Source organism: Leptonychotes weddellii, chromosome 9 (assembly GCF_054177405.1).
Source record: "Leptonychotes weddellii isolate Sample4059 chromosome 9, ASM5417740v2, whole genome shotgun sequence".
In the NCBI taxonomy this organism is placed as follows: domain Eukaryota; kingdom Metazoa; phylum Chordata; class Mammalia; order Carnivora; family Phocidae; genus Leptonychotes; species Leptonychotes weddellii.
Window position 1 is genome coordinate 7,942,200 of NC_138377.1, and position 18,999 is coordinate 7,961,198.

General features: G+C 51.5%; 1 protein-coding gene across 3 annotated transcripts in view; it reads left to right on the forward strand.

The window, feature by feature from the left end:
• Positions 1–18,999, forward strand: part of CLMN (calmin) — a 109,377-nt gene that overhangs the window by 62,298 nt on the left and 28,080 nt on the right. For all 3 annotated transcript variants that reach the window (XM_081829990.1, XM_081829989.1, XM_081829991.1), the window contains exons 2-5: positions 5,724–5,785; positions 10,546–10,641; positions 13,214–13,297; positions 18,233–18,325. In XM_081829990.1, the coding sequence (XP_081686116.1) occupies positions 5,724–5,785; positions 10,546–10,641; positions 13,214–13,297; positions 18,233–18,325 (335 nt within the window). The remainder of the gene's footprint in view (positions 1–5,723; positions 5,786–10,545; positions 10,642–13,213; positions 13,298–18,232; positions 18,326–18,999) is intronic.

The following is an 18,999-nucleotide window of genomic DNA, read 5'->3' on the forward strand; positions in this document are numbered from 1 at the left end:
GTGGCCGGTCGGAGGTGAGCAGTAATGGTGACAGCCGTGTTTCCACAGCGCCGCGTGCCCTGCTCTGTGCTGAGCTCTGTGGATGCTTTGCCCAACGGAAGGCCCATCGTCACCACCCCTGCCCCCGCTCTGTCCCCTCCTGCACCCTCTCCCCAGCTGCCTAGTGACCTCCCGAAGAGTAACCGCCGGGCATCACCCACTCCCCGCGCCGTGGGGAAGCCCTTCTGTGATGGCGAAGGCCAGCCCGACTGCGTCCGACCCTCGCAACCCCATCACGTGGGTGCTGTGATCCCCATTGTACAGATGGGTAAACAGAGTCCCTCAGGGAAGATAGCGGCAGACCTCTCGTTTGCCGGAGCTCTTCTCTGTATGCTGTGGCGGGAAGGCTGAGATGGGGGCCGCCTGGGTGGTCCCATAGCCACCCCCTCCACCCCCCGCAGGGCTTCTCACCCTGGGCGCTGCTGACATTCCAGGCCGGATAAATCTGTTCTCCGGTGGGGGCCGTCCTGTGCACGCTGGGGTGTGGAGCCGCGTCCCTGGCCTCAGGCTGTAGATGCCGGTCGGACCCTCCACTCCGTGACAATCAAAAGTCCCCAGATGCTGCCAGGTGTCCCGTGGGCGCAGAGGCACCCCTGCTTTGGGCACCACGGGCTGGGAGCCAGGCCTTGAGGGGACTCCAGCCCGTGCAGGGCCTGCCCAGCATGCGGAGTGGGCCCAGGGCCGCCAGAAAGCCGGAGGACTTCCTGGAGGTGGGGTTGGAGCAGGGAGACCAGCAGCCCGGCCGAGGAGGAGAGCAGCGAGGCCTCAGCCTGCCCATCTGCCTCCCACCTCGGACCAGGCGATGCCTCGGAAGCTGGGAAGAAACGCTCCCAGCTGACCGTCTGAATGGACATTGCAGAATGAAGGCCCCCTGTGGGAATTCTGGCCTGCGGTACTTCTAGCAAATTCTGGTTCATCTCTCAGGGAGTCAGAGAGATGTACGAATTCAGTGACTAAAGCCGCTCTCAGGAAGAGCCCTTTGGACGACGAAGGAACAAGAAATGCCATTTTTCTTGCCCGTTGGCAGGAGGCAAGCCGGGAACCGTACCTGTGTCCCCATCTTTGGTCTGTGGGACAGCCTGTGTACCGGGCTCTGGACGGCCTGTTCCTTCTATGCCAGGTGGCAGGCCTGGTGCGCCCCACACGCTGCCTGAACATAACCAAGAGATGGTGCCAGTTGTCTCCCCCCAGTTAGATGCAGGTTCTCAAAGTGTGCTGCATTGTCACCCAGCAGGCTGATTAAATGCAAGTTCCCAGGCCTTGGCCCCAGAAAGAGTGAGTCTGTAGGTCTTGGATCGGGTCCAGGAATTAGCATGTTAACGGTCACCCCGGAAGCTCTTGGTGTGAGTGATCTGTGGGCCATACTTTGAGAAACACCGAGGCATTTGCTGATCGCATTAAGGTTGTGTACATGAGTATCTTCGTGCTTTAGCTGTGTGTGTGCGTGTGTGGGTGTGTGTATGCGTGAGTGTGCACACATGGAGAGTTCTAGAAGGACAATCAGCAAATTATCAATAGTGGTGATCTCTGGGTGTAATGAGATTTTAACAGATTTTAGATCTATTTCTCTGTGCTTTCCTGTATTTTAATTTTTTTATTATGAGCACATATTTGTAGACAGATAAGCCATCAAGGCTTTCTCATGGGTGGGGAAGAGCAGAAACATAATAGAGGAAATGTTATAGAGGAAGTAGGTTTAAGGGAAGTGTGGCCATAGGGAAAGAAGGCCACTGTGTAAATCAATCTATTTTAACTCTCAAGCTAGCGTCCCTCTCTCTGTGGCTCCCGACTCCTGAGCTGGCCACCGGTGGCCTGAGAAGGGAGGAAGGTCACATTTTGAAATTGCCTGTTCTTTTTTTTTTTTTTTTTTTGAGAGAGAGAGAAAGAGACTGTTCATGCGTGCACGTGAGTGGGTGGGGGGCAGAAGGAGAGAGAGAGAATCGCAAGCAGGCTCTGCTCAATCTCATAACCCCGAAATTATGACCTGAGCCGAAATCAAGAGTCGGACACTTAACCAACTGAGCCACCCAGGCGCCCCTATTCTTGGCCAGAGTCATGCAGGGGGATTCAGGATGGTGGCTTTGTGCCAAAAGCTTGGGCCTCCCTTTCCGCCTGCATCCAGTGGGTCCCAGGCCTGGCGAGCTCCCCATCCTCCACCCCGCCCCGCACTTGGATGGTGCTTTTACAACACTGTTATTGCTCTGCTGTTGCCCAGCACACCCACTCCGGGCCCCACAGACACTCCGTGAAAAGGCCAGACCCTTCCAGAGAAATAGCTCCCTACACCTTTACAATGTGATAGGTGCAGAGGAAAAAAGGGGCCACTGGATTTATGGAAACTATATAAAGTTTATGGAGTCTTGGCAGGCCAGAAGTAGAAAGAGCCTGCAGGGTGGGGGTGGGTATTTCGAAATGGTGAAGGTCATGAAAGAATGTCAGACCTTTGTGCCGAGATAGCAGACAGAATACTGCAGGCCCAGGGCGCCCTGTGTGCCTGGGAGGCTAGGGAAGGTGGTCTTCCCTGAGCAGCTTTCGGGGAACCCTTGTGGGGTGATGCCTTTGAACCTTCACCGCATGCCTCTGAGGAAGGCACAGTTATCCTCCCTTCTGTACGGGGGAGACTGAGGCAAGGGTATGTTGGCAGTCGTGAACTTGCCCAAGGTCGCACAGCTAGTGGTATGTGGCTCTCAGGTGGATATTCTGGGGCAGGCTAAATTCTCACAGTCTCTCTTTCTCTCTCTCCTGTGTATTGAGCGATGTGTCCCAGTTTCAGGTCCAGAAATTATGGTCTCCATACCCTATTTCAGTTTGGGACTCATCTGATATTTGCGACTTAGTCTCATGGTCCCCTGGTGTCTTCAGTCATCACGGTGCCCTCCCGTGGGTCAGCTTTGCTGTCAGAGCTAATCTGTGCTCAGATTCACCCACAGGCCGTGGCTGGAAGGGAAATGAAGCCTTCTGCCTTCTACTTCTACCCCCCTGGAGTAGCCTTCCACTTCTGCCCCCCCGGGGTAGCCTTCTACTTCTGCCCCCCTGGGGTAGCCTTCTACTTCTACCCCCCTGGGGTAGCCTTCTACTTCTGCCCCCCGGGGTAGCCTTCCACTTCTGCCCCCCGGAGTAGCCTTCCACTTCTGCCCCCCGGGGTAGCCTTCTACTTCTGCCCCCCGGGGTAGCCTTCCACTGCTGCCCCTGGGGTAGCCTTCCACTTCTGCCCCCCGGGGTAGCCTTCTACTTTTGCTCCCCTGGAGTAGCCTTCTACTTCTATGCCCCTGGGGTCTGAAATTACCTCCTCTCATCCCCGTCAGCCCTGGAAATTTGTAATTTATTTTGCCATGCATAGTGCCTTGTAGCATCCATGTCTTCTCTCCTGCTTGGCTGTGAATTCTTGGGGTGCAGATTCCATGAATGTGGTTTTTTTTTTAAGATTTCATTTATTTATTTGTCAGAGAGAGAGAGAGGGGGGAGCAAGCACAAGCAGGGGGAACAGCAGGCAGAGGGAGAAGCAGGCTCCCTGCAGAGCAAGGAGCCCGATGCAGGACTTGATCCCAGGACGCTGGGATCATGACCTGAGCCGAAGGCAGACACTTAACCTTCTGAGCCACCCAGGCATCCCACCATGAATGTGTTATTTATCTCTGATTTTGCGCATAGGGTCTGGCATAGTTCCTGGCATGTAATGATCACTGACTAAATATCAGCTGGGAGGATGGAAATGGATGGATGGATGGATACATGGTAGATGGATGCATGGATGGATGGAAGGATGGATAGATGCATGGATGGAAGGATAGAAGGATGGATGGTAGGATGGATGGATACATGGTTGTGTGGATGGATGAATGCAAGGATTGATGGATGCATGCATGGTTGGATGGAAGGAAGAATGGATGGATGGATGCATGCATAGGGAGAAGGATGCATGGGTGCATGGATGAATGCGTGGATGGATGGATACATGGTTGGATGGAAGGCAGAATGGATGGATGCATGCATGCATAGGTAGAAGGATGCATGGGTGCATGGATGAATGCGTGGATGGATGGATACATGGATGGATGGATGAATGCAAGGATGGATGGATGGACAGACAGATGGGTGGCTGGATGGATACATGAGGCATATATAGACTAACAGACACCCACTTCCTCTTTTGTACCCTTCCGCATGCATAGTTAAACCGACAGTCCAAACCAGGTTCTCTCAGGCTTTCACTGAATGCACTTCTGTTTCAGGGATGTACTTCGCTCTCTCTGAAGCCATATGGAGAAACCAGCCTGAGTGTTTGAATGTGTGTGTAAATACTTTACAATCCCATAAACTTGTTTAAAGACAGGTGGGGGTGAACGTATAAACCGGGGCAGCCTTTTGGGAGGGCAATTTTGAAGTAGCTATTAAAATTTTAAATGTGCCTACCACTAAGACCCTGCAGTTCCACTTTCAGTTGTCGGGCATGAGACATATATTCATACGTTTGTGCACAAAGAACCACTCAGCAGGGCACTTACACAAGGATGCGCCCTGCCATACTGCTTGTGACCGTGAAACACCGGAAACTGCCAAGTGCCATCCACAGAGGGGTGGCCGCTGAGCTACGGGCAGAAAGGTCCCAAGTGGGGCTGGCAGCAGGGCGTTCTCCAGTCTTCTGGAAAGCTCCGAGCTTCTGTAGCTCATGGCCCTCAGCAAAGGCCCCGCTCCCTCCTCCCACATTTCTATCAACTTCTTTTCCTTTCCTCCTCTTCTACCCACAAAACACAGTTTACTGGAACTAGATCTTTAATTCCTACGCCTGCTTACTAAGTGACCTTTCCTTACAGAAAAGGAGGAAAATGAGGAAAAAGCAGTTAAGTGCATAATTACTGTCTGCCGGCTCTTCAATTAAAAAGATTGAAAGCCGTAATATTAAAATTTGATTTATGGGCACCACTATCTACCTAATAATGAGGCTGAGAGGGAAAAAGAACCATAGTCGTTACAGAAAACCGTAGCCCCTTGGCTCCCCCAGGAGATAAATTGCCTCCCATTTTCTTATTGCTAAAGAAATGCGGAATGGTTTTAAGCATATGTGATATGTTCTTCCAATATGTCGAAATCCAGGACTTAGTAATTCAGGAGTCATCTGGCTCAGGCATTTCAAGGAAGCTTCCTGAGGGGCGGAGCAGCCTGAGTTTCGGGGTGGGGTGGGGGGCTGCTGCCACAGGCCAGTGAGCACACCGACCCAAGCACTGGCACCACCCGTGGTCCGGGTCCCAGGGCACCGAGCCAGCTAATGCCGCAGAGCTCAGGAGCCAGCAGGAAACGCACGGAATCCAGCTCCCAAGTCCCAGCGTGGCTGCGTATTAGCTGTCTGTCCCTCCGTTTCTTCATCTGTAAGATGGGAATAACCTTACTGATTGTGTGATGTTGGGCAGGTGCCCCCGTTTTCCTATCGGAAAGAACACGTTGTTCTGTGTGTCTGAATTCATGGTTATTTATTGTCATTAAGAGGCTGTGGGGTTGGGCTGGGGAAAATGGATTCTAGGTGCCGCGCAAGCCGTTGTGGACCCCGTTCTGGGAAGGGCTTCGCTTAATACAGGGGACCCGCCGGGGTCTGTCTGCCATCCCCCTGGAATCTCCCTGGGGAAGAGGAGAGCAGCATTTTGCATGTATTCCGTTTCACCCAGCTAATGGCATTTCTTTGTTTTCAGTCGAGAGGGAAAATGTGCAGAAGAGGACCTTTACGCGATGGGTAAATCTACATCTAGAGAAGGTAAGTGGGGGCACTTGGGTTTTTGTTAAGTGATCGATTCGCCCATAGCAGTGTGCAATGCAGGAGTGTGGCGAGGGGGACGGGGTAGCTCAGTGTTTCGGCTGTTACTTTTTTCATGCATTCATTTAAACATCCACTGAGTACATTCCACTGCCAAGTGCCCAGCTCTGTGTTGGGAACACGGATGTTAAGAAAGGGTTCTGCCCTCATGCGGTGATCAGTCCAGGTGGGGAAGGAGAGGGTCTATCTTTAAAAAGGAATCAATGAGCAAATATTAGAAGACATTCATTGTTGAACACTCCAAATGCTTCCGCGGACACAGGGACCCGTGGGGGGATAGGGCTGGGCTTCCAGTCCTGGGGGGATGGCGGGGGACTCTCCATGTGAGAACCATTTGTAGGTATTCGGATTGAGTCATGCAAGAACTCAACACCTTTTAACAAAGCCAGATTCTCTTGTTAATCACAGAACGTTGCTACTGACCGATGATATTACCTGCCCCTTTGGGTGCATCACACATCTCCTTCAATCCCCATGACAACCCTCATTACCCCTCCTGTTACCAGTGAGGGAAGAGGCTTTGAGACCAAAAGGGTTTTCCTGCAACCAAGAAGGAAGTTCTTCCAGTGGCTTCTCCTGTGTATTCAACTTCTTCTCCCGGCTTTTCTTTCTTTCTGACACTCTGGGGCCAGGCAATTTGGAATTGCATTTTTGTCTGCAGGCTTCTTACGCACACTCACCATAAAATGAAAGCGGCTGACCCGGCTCCTGAGAAGCAGACAGAAGGATGAGCAGCAGAGGAGAGGATGGGTTGCAGAGTGGATAAACAGCCCAGCCTGGAGCGAGCAGAAATCTGAGCCCTCCAAGCCCTCCACTCACACCAGTTAGCCCCCAAGACGGGGAACATTCTACCTTGCCACGGGCAGGGGGAGGAGAGATGATTTTTCTCTTTAGAAGTCAGCTGGTTCATCAGGCTTCATTTCCCTCCCATCATTTCTTCTTAAATTCCACTTTGTGGTCCCCCCAATAGATGCAGCCCACCACACATTTCCTTATAAAGCTGCTAGTGTTCAAGTCTCCCACTTTAGTGAGGTTAGGTGTGTGGATTTTCTTCTCTCCTGTCCTTCTAGAAGGTATGAAACCAACTACTCACTGCCCATAGCATTAACCCAGAAGAAAGGGTCATAGAGGAAATCTCTGAGATTGCCAAGAAAATAATTGTGGTTCCTTGGAAGGGCAGCTCTTGACCAAAATTCTAATTTCTGCCATTTGCCTTGGGGCCGGTAATATTTCCCCGAGCAGCCCCTGACCACCCACACCTCTATTCTGCACCTGCACAATGGGGTCCCTTGGACCCAGGAGGGCTCCCAAACTGCCCGGGATACAGCGTTATAAATCACTTGCCAGTTGTTTTGACTCTTGCTGCATTTTCGGCAGGGCTCATAAAGCGAAGTGTTATTTTTGGAAAAAAGGAAAACCGTTCCCCCAATCTGAGTTCGTGGAACTCCTAAATTAATGCCTGATGTGGGTCAGGGTAGCTGGAAATTCCTCCTGGTGGATGGAGTGTAGCCATGGCAGATCTTTCTTTTTTTCTTTCTTTTTTTTAATTGAAAAATAAATACAGAAAAGGACAGAGGGTAATGTAGCAAATAGCCGTGCACTCACTCACCAGCCTCAGGGAGCCCCTGTTTGTGCCTGTGGGATCAGGGATGGCCTCCTTGGCCAAGGCCCCTGTCCCTTCTTTGGGGCAGATGGGTCGCCCCGCTCTGAGAATAAATCAGATAGCACCTGAAACCGATGCCTAATAAACAGGGCGAAATTAACAGCCATGTTTCCAACCTGGAGACTTTCAAGACCAACCTTTCATGTCAAGGAAACCTGGGAACCGCTCAGGGACTTAACTACAATTTGAAGGCTGTCAGAGATATTTACAGAGTCTCGGGCTTCTGGAAAAATTCCTTCATTTACCAAAGGAGTTAGATCATGAAGAAAGCCCTGGGGGTGCTGTTTACTCGGCCATACCGATCCCATGAAGCCCGTGGAACATTTGGGGCCCCAGCCGTGTTTTCGCTGGAGCAGGTTCAATGTCTCCTGCTGCCGCCCTGCCATGTGGACTCTGGCCAAGGCCCCATTTGCTGCTCCTGAGGCTCTTCCAGACACTGTCGGTGGAAATTACTCTCCGGGTTCAATGCCCAAGCAAGGCTTGGCCACGGCCGGGGCTGGTACGTGGGAATTTTGTTAGTCCATCTATCAGGGGGTGTTTTGTTCGGGCGTCACGTTTTTCTGCCTCGAGTTAGCAGGAATAACATCTCCGTGAGAGGCTTGGTAACCTGATGCCGTCATGTTCTGAGTGGAATGTGCCCAGGGAGCTGTGGGGGTTTGCAAAGAAAATAATTTGCCTTTTGGTTCAAAGACACTGTTGCCCTAGAAGCAGATCCCTTTTCTGTACACCTGTGGGAGGAATTGGCCTGTATTTGGACTAACAGGGGGTCAGGGGTCTCGTATAAGGGGTAAGGAAATGCCACCTTCCTTCATAAAAAAAAGAACACACGGACCCTCCAAAGCTTTCACGGGAAGGAGGCCTTCCCGGAGGGAAAGGGTGCCCTGACCACAGCTCCTCCGTGTTTCCGAGACTCTCCTCGGACCCCTGAATCTCTGGCTGGTTTACATCTGCCACCCCCTCCCTCTCCCAATCCTGTCTCCTATGTGAACACCCCATTCATTGTACCCAGGAGCAGAGCCCACCTGTTCCAATGTAGCCAAAAGCCCCACTACCAAAAGGTAAACTGAGAATTCATGCTGGGGTGAGGGCGTATTACAAGTGCACATGTCTGGAGCCCGTTCCCTAAGATTCTGCACAGTAAGTTCTGATCATCCGGCATCAAAGGAGCTATTACCAAGCTGGTTTGGTCAACAGCGACCTTTCTTCAGGCAAAGTGTTACTTCAAACCCGAAAGGCCAGTAAGAGCTGAGCCTCTCTGATCAAAGGGGGCTGTGGGGGATCAGACTCCTTCTCAGCACCCCTGGGTCCCCATAGGACACCCTGAAGCTGCTCTGCTCCAGTCTAGGGTTCCAGGAAACACAGTCTGGAGATCCGTGTGCTGGAGCATCTGACTGACAGGTTCCAGGCAGCCCCGGGAGCTCCAGGCCACATGTCCAGCCAGACTCCTGGTGGACACAGGTCACCTAGACAGTCGATCTCTCTGCATCCAGGCCCAGAGAAGAAACCCCGGGCAGCCTCCAGCTTTTCCCACCCAGGCCTCCTTCACGCTGCAGATCATGGGAGCCGAGTTGCCTCTTCCCCCAGGGAGAGGCAGGTGCTGAGGTGCACTGGAGTTGACCCAGGAAACCCAGAAAGAGAAGCCAGTAAGGGGAGGAGAGAGAGTGATTCAGGGCTGTTCCCTGTGCAGAGGTAGGGGCGAAGGACATCTTTTTACCACTTACGGCCGTGGGACATACACCCCCTGGCTGAAATGCCTTTCTACAGAGAGTACCCGAAGACTCTGCAGGAAAGAAGTCACTTCCTGGGCTGGTTTACTGATGCACTGATCTGGGAAGGCAGGTGCAATTCCAGGTGCTTTCCCTGAACGATCTCATCTCATTTTATCCCCAATGCTCTGAGACCTTGCAGACCAGGACACTCGGGCCCAGGGAGGTTAAGGAAAATGCCCAAGGCCCAGTGCCTGTTGAGGGTAGGGCCTGGATTTGAACTCGGGTAGGTCTAACTCCCTTGATTCTTAGTGGAACAGGCAAAAGGTGCATCTTGAGATAACACTGGTTATCCAGAAATCTGGCTTTTGTGGAGGAACCGAGGGACTGGCGTTCAGAATGCTGATTAACTTTTTTATACAATTTTAATTAGCTTGATTTGTAATAATGAGCATGGATTACTTTTGTAGATAAACATATAAATATACAATAGAACATCTATGGATAAATCGGCCTCCCAACCTTTGAGTCCCTAACGGGCCTATAAACTTGGTGGGGGGAGAGGATTCTCCCCCTCGGCCAGCAGTCTGTCCATCCAGCCCCTCCTTGCCACAACTGAGCCACACATTGGCCACCTTCCTGGCTCCCTCTGCCAAGGGTCCCTCCAGAGTTGGACCGAATAGTGATGAAGTGTCAGCTGGCATGTCGGGTCGGTCACATACGGAGATGGAGCAGTGTGGGAGGCGGGGAATCCCTGCTGACAATCAGCACTGAGGCCCAGAGGGTCACTGACCCAGGGTCATGCCATCGTGGCGTGGGTCTGGACAATGCCTGTGGGCTGCCAGTGTGTCCTGATGAAGAAACAGGACTGATGGTACGAAAGAGCTGATCTGACCAAACACTGGGTGTGTCGCCTAGCCTCTTTGAGCCTCAGTTTCCCCAAATCTAAAGGAAAGGGCTTATACTAGGTAATTTCCTGGGAGTCCTGCTGGAATCATTTTATTCTATGGAGGGCTGTAATTGAGACATACCTTTTCTTTCTCCCCTTAGGGAGAAGTGTGGATGTAATGTAATTGGGGGTGGTTCTCAGATCTCAGGGTCCCAGGGATCTCCAGGACCCTGGAGTGTGATTGGCCCTTTGGTGCCGAGTCTCCTCCACGGCTCATCAGCACACTTTCTGCCTGGGCGTTTCCCCCCGCCCCTGCCAGGGGCTGCCTGTAGACAGATCTGGATGTATGCAAGTCTCCTCCTGGAGGAGACCTGCAGCTCGGGCACAGTTTGATGGACTACACAGGCCACTAATCAGCTTCTTTCTTCCCCTTCTTCCACAGTGCAACCCACCTCTAGAAGTTAAAGATTTATTCATTGATATACAAGATGGCAAAATCCTAATGGCTTTGTTAGAAGTCCTGTCTGGGCGAAATCTGGTACGTATGTCACAGAAGGGTCAGGGAGACATAAGATGCAAGGGAAACCACTGCTGGTTTCTGTTCAGTACACACCTACACGTATGTACCCATATCGGGCCACGCGTGATCTTGTGACGAGAAACTTAGAAGGGTGACATTCCTTTCTCGGGGACCAAGAGTGATATAATCATGTATAACTAAGCAGTATCCTTTTTTTTTTTTTAAAGTAAATATACTTTAGTAAGTAAATAAATAAATGCTCAGTGTTTTCCGGGAGTCTGTTAAAGATTGAAACTAGATCATTAAACTTTAGCTCTCCAGCCGTTATATTAACTAGAACAATAGCCAAGAATCAGGAAGATTGAGGAGAAAGGCAGCTTGCCAACCAGATTCCATTATCCACCTGAGGCTAAAACTACAACTGCTGGCTTCTAGAACCTTCTCATAAGTCTAGTCATTCCCCCTTATCTGCGGAGCATATGTGCCAAGACCCCCAGCGGAGCCTGAAACTGCGGACAGTACTGAACCATGTCTATGCTATGTTTTTTTCTATACACACGTCCCCGTGATGAAGTTTAATTTAGAAATTAGGTGCAGTAAGAGAATTAACAAGGATGACTAATAATAAAATAGAACAATTATATCACCGTATACGGTCATAAAAATTTTGTGAATGTGAAAAAATTAAATTAAAAATAAATAAATTATGTGAATGTGGACTCTCCCTCTCTCAAAATGCCTTACTGTCCTGTCCTCACCCTTCTTCTTGTGATGATGTGACATGATATCAAGCCCACGTGGTGAGAGGAAGTGAGGGGAGTGACGTTGGCACGTGATGGAGCAGGAGGCCACTATGACCCTCTGACCACATGTCAGAAGGAGGGTCGTCTGCTTCTGGGCCACAGTTGACTGCGGTCGCAGAAAGTGAAACCACGTATAAGGGGCGACCACACTGAGCTACACCAGCTGAGCTGGAGGCTCCTTCCACTTTGGATCTCCCCCTACATCTCCATGTTGTGTATGTCTGCTGTGCGCAGGTTGGTCGTCTCTCTCCCCTTCCCAGAGCAGGGCTTCTCAACCCCAACACTGTTGACATTTTGGATCCATAGTTCTTTGTCATGGAGGCTGTCCTGGGCATTGCAGGATATGTAACAGCAGCCTTGGTCTCTACCCACTGGATGCTAGTGGCACTCCCACATGTGACAGCCAAAAATGTCACTCGACGTTGCCAGATGTCCACTGAGGGGGCACAGTGACCTGGTCAAAATGCCCGTGGTGTTGATGTTGAGAAGCCACACTCTAGAGTCTAGTGTTTGATGTGGCCTCCGTGCCCCATTGCGGCTCAGGCGAAGGTGCTGCCATGGGTCACAACTGCCAGCCCATAGCTTGGCCATTGTGGACCTCTCGAGATCTATTTTTAATTGTAGGTTTAAAGTCAAGAGCCCATCCTGCTTTCAGATCTAATGTAGCTGGAATCTCGTCATGCCCCTTAACCGTTCCCATCTTCGTGTCCCAAAAGCAAAATGGGAGATTCCTGTTCACTGCTCCAGGGGGCCTGTGCAGAGTCTCATAACGAACTCTCACAAATGGTGGACTCACTGTGGTAAAAACAGTGTTTGGTTCCTTAGCTGACAGTATTTGGTTCCCTGGGGCTGATAATGAGCCAGCAGCACAGTCCCCATAGGCTTCCTGAAAAAGTGTATCCTGCTTTCTTGTTCTGTGGTCCCAGCGACACAAGCTCCCACCTGGTGGTCAGGCCACTGGTTGATAGATACCATGTCCTTGGTGGGCCTCTGTTGGGGGTCTTTGATTCTGGAGCCCAGCCAAGAACAGGCCTCTGCCTGCCCACTAGCCTGGCTGGCAGTTCTCAGCTGGTAGAGCTGACACCCACTGGTTTGCCGTGTAATGTAGACCCCCCATTCCGTGAGCTTCAGATCAGGAGGAGCTTCCTTGCAATATTCAACTACGATTGTCAGAGTTGTAGCTTCTGCAAGCGTATCTCTCTCTCGCTGTCTCCATCTCTCTCTCTGTGTCTGTCTCTTGTCTCTCTCTCTCTCCATCTTTCTCTTTCTGTCTCTCTCCGTGTCTCCATCTCTCTCTCTGTCTCAGTCTCTCTCTCCCTGCCTGTCTGTCTGTCTGCTTCTCTCTCCGACCTGGGACAACCATCCACAAGGCTCCTGGCAGAAAACAGAAACATCTGCTGTTGGCAGGAGGGACTTGCTGGATGATTTAGCAGCTGTGGGGACGCCCCAGCTGCTGCTCCCTGCCTGTCAAAACCATCAGCGTGGCGAGGAGAACGCGTCCCTGGAGGTCTCGGGAGGGGGAGGAATATCAAAGCCAGGAGCCGGGTCAGAGAGAACAATTTGACAAATCTGTCCCCTGTTTAACCTGCCTGGGTCCCCCCATTCACCAACTCGAGTGAGTTAAGTCCCAAGGACCATAAATAAGGAGTGGGTTTCAGCTGCGAGCCCCTAACTTTCTCTTGGGATTAATGAGAAAGAGGTAAAGACAAAGGCCCGCCCCACAGCACCCCTGCGCCTGGAGCGCCTCTGTTGGATTCACTTCTTGTTTGCTCTGTTCTGTGTTACAGTTGCACGAATACAAATCCTCATCCCATCGTATTTTCCGGTTGAACAACATAGCGAAAGCACTTAAGTTTTTGGAAGATAGCAACGTAAGTATTTGAAACACATCTTGTTAACACAAGCTTTTCTTGTGACGAGAAGGACGAGTGCCAGTCACAGGCGAAGCGTGAAAAGGGGACCCTGCTAAAATGGCAAAATTTCAGTTTAAACGTAATGGGACTCCCTCCGGTCATCCTTCAGCTGGAGAGATGGTCCCTGCCTCCCTGCCCGCCGCGCCCTGTCCATCCGATGCCATCTCCGCCGGACACCCGGCCGTGGGAAGGGCAGAGCAGCAGGCTGGCTCTCCGGCCCTTAGCATTTCACATTTCCTTCCTTATCCCTTTGAAGCGTGGTGCCCCGAACGTGCCACAGTGGGACACTTTCTCTTAGCAAGGAACTCTCTAGATTGAAGTTAGCTTTTTCTGTGTTTTGAGCTCTGCTTCATGTCCTTCGAAAGTGGGGAGGGACAGTCCTGGAGGGATGAAATTTCCAGAGCTCCTCTTCCATTAAAGTTTCATCATTTAACCTGAATAGAAAGCCCGCGGCTTGCCCAATGTGTCTGCACGTGCAATAAAACTTCAAGCGTGGGGTTCTTAATGGTAAGCAACGGAAGCTGACCTTGGCAGGGAAAGGAATTTGTTGAAGGGATGCCGAGTAGCACACAGAATGCCTCGCTAGACTGAGGAGTCAGGCAGTCCAGGGATGCGAGGCGCCAGGACCATTGCAGAGCCTGCCTCCCCACAATGTAAGGACCAGTGTGCACATGACCCACTGCCTGTGAGTGAGAGGACATTCCTGCCCCCACCACAGCCCCTGGAATGAACTCTTAGTGTCCCACATTCAGGTTCGAAGGCCTGGGCCGCCGTGCCTGGATCCCGCCCACATCCCTGCTGCCATGGGGGAGGGAAAGCATTTTCGGCTTTTGAAGAAGGAGGTGGGCTCCACCTCCCATACTGTGGGGAAAGCTCCAGATACAGGAGTGATTTCAGATGGTGGCAGCTAAAAAGCACAGTATACTTTACACCAGCATCATTAACAGCAGCCAAACAGTGGGGGCAACTCGGGGCACCTGGGGGGCTCAGTTGGTTAAGTGGCCAACTCTTGATTTCAGCTCAGGGTCTTGGGATCGAGCCCTGAGTCAGGCTCCACGCTCAGTGTGGAGGCTGCTTGGAATTCTTTCCCCCTGCCCCTTCCACCCCGCTGTTCTCTCTCTCTCGCTCTTTCTCTAATAAATAAATAAAATATTTAAAAAAAAAAAAAAAAAGGCAGAGACAACCCAAGTGTCTATGAGCAGATGAGTGGATGAACAAAATGGGGCCTGTCCACACCATGGAATATTATTCACCCATGAAAAAGAATGAAGTACAGCATGGTTGAATCTTGAAACCATTATGCCATGTGAAGGAAGTCAGACACAAAGGACATTACTCTTTGATTCCATCCCTATGAAAAGTCCAACACTGGGAAATCTTTCAAGACAGAAAATAGAGGCGCCTGGGTGGCTCAGTCAGTTAAGCGTCTGCCTTCGGCTCAGGTCATGATCCCGGGGTCCTGGGATCGAGCCCCGCATGGCATCTGGCTGCCTGCTCATCGAGGAGCCTGCCTCTCCCCGTGTCTCCCTTTGTCTGCCGCTTCCCCTGCTTGTGCTCTCTCTCTCTCTCTGTCAAATAAATAAAATCTTTAAAAAAAATAAAAAGACAGAAAATAGATTCATGGCTGCTTAAGGTTGTAGCAAGGGGGGTGATAGTTAAAGGGTACGGGGTCTCTTTTTGAGGTGACAAAAATGTTCTGAAATTGTGGTGACAGACGTGTATATCCATCAATACGCCAAAAACCATTGACTGATATACCCTAAATGGGTGAATGGAATAGAATGTGAGTTATATCTCAATAAAGCTGTTTTTTTTTTTAAAGACTTACTTATTTTAGAGAGAGAAAGAGTGCACACGAGTTCTGGGGAAGGGCAGAGGGAGAGAGAGAGAAACGCAAGCAGACTCCCCACTGAGCACAGAGCCTGACGTGGGGCTCGATCTCACGACCCTGAGATCATGACCTGAGCCGAAATCAAGAGTCAGACGCTCAACCGACTGAGCCTCCCAGGTGCCCAAAGCTGTTTTTTTATTTTTTTATTTTTTTAAAGATTTTATTTATTTATTTGACAGAGAGAGACACAGCGAGAGAGGGAACACAAGCAGGGGGAGTGGGAGAGGGAGAAGCAGGCTTCCCCTGGAGCAGGGAGCCGGATGTGGGGCTCGATCCCAGGACCCTGGGACCATGACCTGAGCCGAAGGCAGACGCTTAACGACTGAGCCACCCAGGCGCCCCCAAGCTGTTTTCATAAAAAGCACATCACATTCTCATGAAAACGGCTGGCCTGTCTGTGGCGTTGGCCTCACCTTGGTGTCCGCGCTCGTGGGGTGGCTCAGAGCGTGGGTCCTGGGGCACACCTGCCGGGCTTCCAACCCGGGAAAATTCGGCAGACTCTCCGAGCCTCGGTTCCCACATCTGTAAAATGAAAGTGGTAAAAGCCCAGAACCTTGCTGAGGATGGAGTGTGCCCGGCCCGGTGGAGGCCAGCCAAGTGCTGGCCCTGGGCGAGGGCACCCTGCCCCCCCTGCACCTCAGCTCCTGGAAGGCAGCGCTGGGCATGGCTCTTCTGAGCAGTGTCTCCCCCATTCCCAAAGGGGCGTGGTTTTTGTCATAACTGAGAGCCTTGGAGTGACTGCCTGGGAGAGTCATTGCTCTTCCTTCCTGCTGGTCGACCCCTAAGCACGTTCCTGCCCTGTCAGTTGCCCACGTTGATGGGCCTGGAATATAGGCAACGGATATGGTGGGTCTGCCCCAGCGGCCCTTCAGGGCTCATTGAGCAAGTGTCTTCTGTAGGCCTGGGTTTGTGCTCAGCGATGGGACACACAGCTGCATGAGAAGCACATCTGCGCCTTCAGGGAGCTTAGAGTCCGGCAGAAGAGGCCTCATGTGGCCGGCAAGCCGTGCGTCGCACCAGGGGCATCCTGGGGAGCCATGATCCCTTAGTGGCCTGCAGGGGGCAGCCGGGGTGGCCGGCCGCGCAGGTAGGCCCAGGCAAGCCCACAGCTAAGGCAGGAAGGCTTGACCTCTGTCACCCTCCGAGGCTGGTCCACCAGCCTACTCAGTGTCTCCCGACAAGGCTGCTCTGGCATTTTCTGGCTTGGGAGGGTTTCCCATAAAGCTCAGCTCAGAGGGCCGTGCTTGGCTTCCTCGAGGTGGGAGTGAAGGCCAAGACAGGCCCGGAGACCACTTTGATCCCCTGCACAGGGGTGAGTGCAGGGAGCCGCCGCATGGAGGGGGCTGTCAGAGCAGAGGGGTCAGGAGATAGCAGGCCGTGTGTGGCCAGCGACTCATCCCGTGGGACGGGGCTGCCCCTGACAAGCATGCAGGGAATACTGGACCTGAATTTCATCAGCTGTTTTATTCACCACAGTGACATCTTCCTTCCTGGCTCCAGCCTGCCCGTGATGAGCTCGTGCTGCTTAAGTTATATACTCTGTGAGACAGACCTGAGCCAGAGACCTCGGGGGTCTCTCCCCCTTTAGGAAAGCCCAGCCCTACCACCTGCGGTTGTCAGAAACCCCTGACCCGCTGATAGGATCTGAGACCCAGGTGAACAGTTGTAAAAGGCCCCGGGGAAAGGGGAGAAAGGAGTATTTGTGTGAGAATGCTCTCCTCGTGCTCGCTTTGCAGGAGACCTTGACTGACTTTATTTCTCCTCTCTGCCCCCAAAGAATGGTTTTTACTTTTGTAGAGGAGTTGGGAAGAAAGAAGAAGCAAATGTGTCAGAGGCCGGTGTGGCCTGCAAACCCTTGTGGTTATCTCCCACCCTTTACAGAAGAAGTGTGCAGACGCCTGATCTGTGCACTCAGATTCTGTTCGCAGGTTAAAGTGATGTCCTCAAACCTGAGTGTGCGTCAGAATCGCCTGGAGCGCTGGTTCAAGTGCAGGTGGCTGGGCCCTGTTCTCGGACTTCCTGATTCAGGAGGATGAGGAGAGAATTTGCATTCTAACCAAATTGCAGGTGACGCTGTTGTCCCTGGCCCAGGGAACACACTTTGAAAACCTGCCTTAGGGATTCACCAAAAGCATCACCCTGCGGTCAGAACATAGTGAAATAAATAGGTTAGTTCCCCTAAGGGTTTCTATAATAGATGCGTTTTAACCAGGATATTTGGTAATGATGCAGACACTCAGGGTATAAGCCTTATTCCCACACACTCTTTCTTTCTTTCTTTCTTTTCCAGAGAGAGGGAAGAGAGAGAGAGAGGCAGGGAGGGGATGAGGGGGCTGAGGGAGAGAGAATCTTGAGCAGACTCCACACCCAGTGAGGAGCCTGACACGGGGCTCGATCTCACGACCCTGAGATCATGACCTGAGCAGAAATGAAGAGTTGTAGCTCACCCGACTGAGCCACCCAGGCGTCCCCGAAGCATGCTATTTCTACTTAGCAGTGGATAACTATCTTATCCATTGGTGGTCCAAGATTGCTGACGTTGGTGCTCTGTGTTTGTCCAAAACCGTGTTGAGCCTAGAGGTTTGGTGGTGCTGGTGTAACATACAGACAGACCAGCCGGCACTTACCCCCTCTCCTCGAAAAGAATGACCAAGACCTTTCCTGGCTGCGTGTCCCAGGCACGTTGCATTTGGCCTCGCTGAGATTTCCTCACCTGACACATGGGGATAATAGAAGTACCTACATCGTGGGGTTGTTGTGAGGTCAAACTGAGTTACTCCTTACAGGTTGCTTAGACTAGCGTCTACCCCTGTAAGTACTATGGACACGTTTATTAAACTCATTTGCGTATGTTTTTGCACGTGGGGGTCCCTGAGGTGGCCTTGGGCAGCACTGAATGATACAGATGAGGAAGAGCGACAGGCCCACGAGGGCATCCGAAAATAACAGGTTGCAACCTTCTTGAACGCCCCGTGTTAAGCTCATAAATTGCTTCTTTCCAGGTAAAACTGGTTAGCATCGACGCAGCAGAAATAGCAGATGGCAACCCCTCTTTGGTTCTTGGGCTGATATGGAACATAATCCTCTTCTTCCAGGTAAAGTGATTTCTGTGACGCACAGTAACGATCTCCTTGAGCCTGCTTAGTGCCCTCAGAACAGAGGGAGGGCCACGTCGGGGGAGACTGTGAGATCTTGTTTCTGACAGATTGTGACTTTCCTGTGTCTTGAAAAAGAACCAGAGGCCAAAAAAAAGAAAAAGAAAAAGAACCAGAGGCCATCTGGTTGCTGACGATGTGGGTCCCTGTGATTTTAATAGGGACGTGAGCTCCATTCTCCAGAAGGGTAGAGCCCTCCCTTTGGGACGTCGAGAGTTACATATTCAGAAAATCATTTTATTGTAAAGTGTTATGAGAACTGGGGAAATACTGCTAACCAAAAATTGAGTTTGGAGTTACTTCCCAAACATGACTGGCGCACAGCAGACCGTTAAGGAGCCGGTCTGAAAGATGGCTATGGGAAGGGGCATGCGTGAGAGGTGAGACTCTGCTCTCCACCCTTGGCGACTTCAGCCTGTATTTGGAAACGCGGATTTTATAGGGAAGGACAGGATCCATGGTTGGAGTCTGAAGGCGGCATTTAAAACAAGCTCAAGTTCGCGAAATAAGTCAATCAGAGAAAGACATGTATCATATGACCTCACTGATATGAGGAATTCTTAATCTCAGGAAACAAACTGAGAGTTGCTGGAGTGGGGGGTCATGTGGGAGGG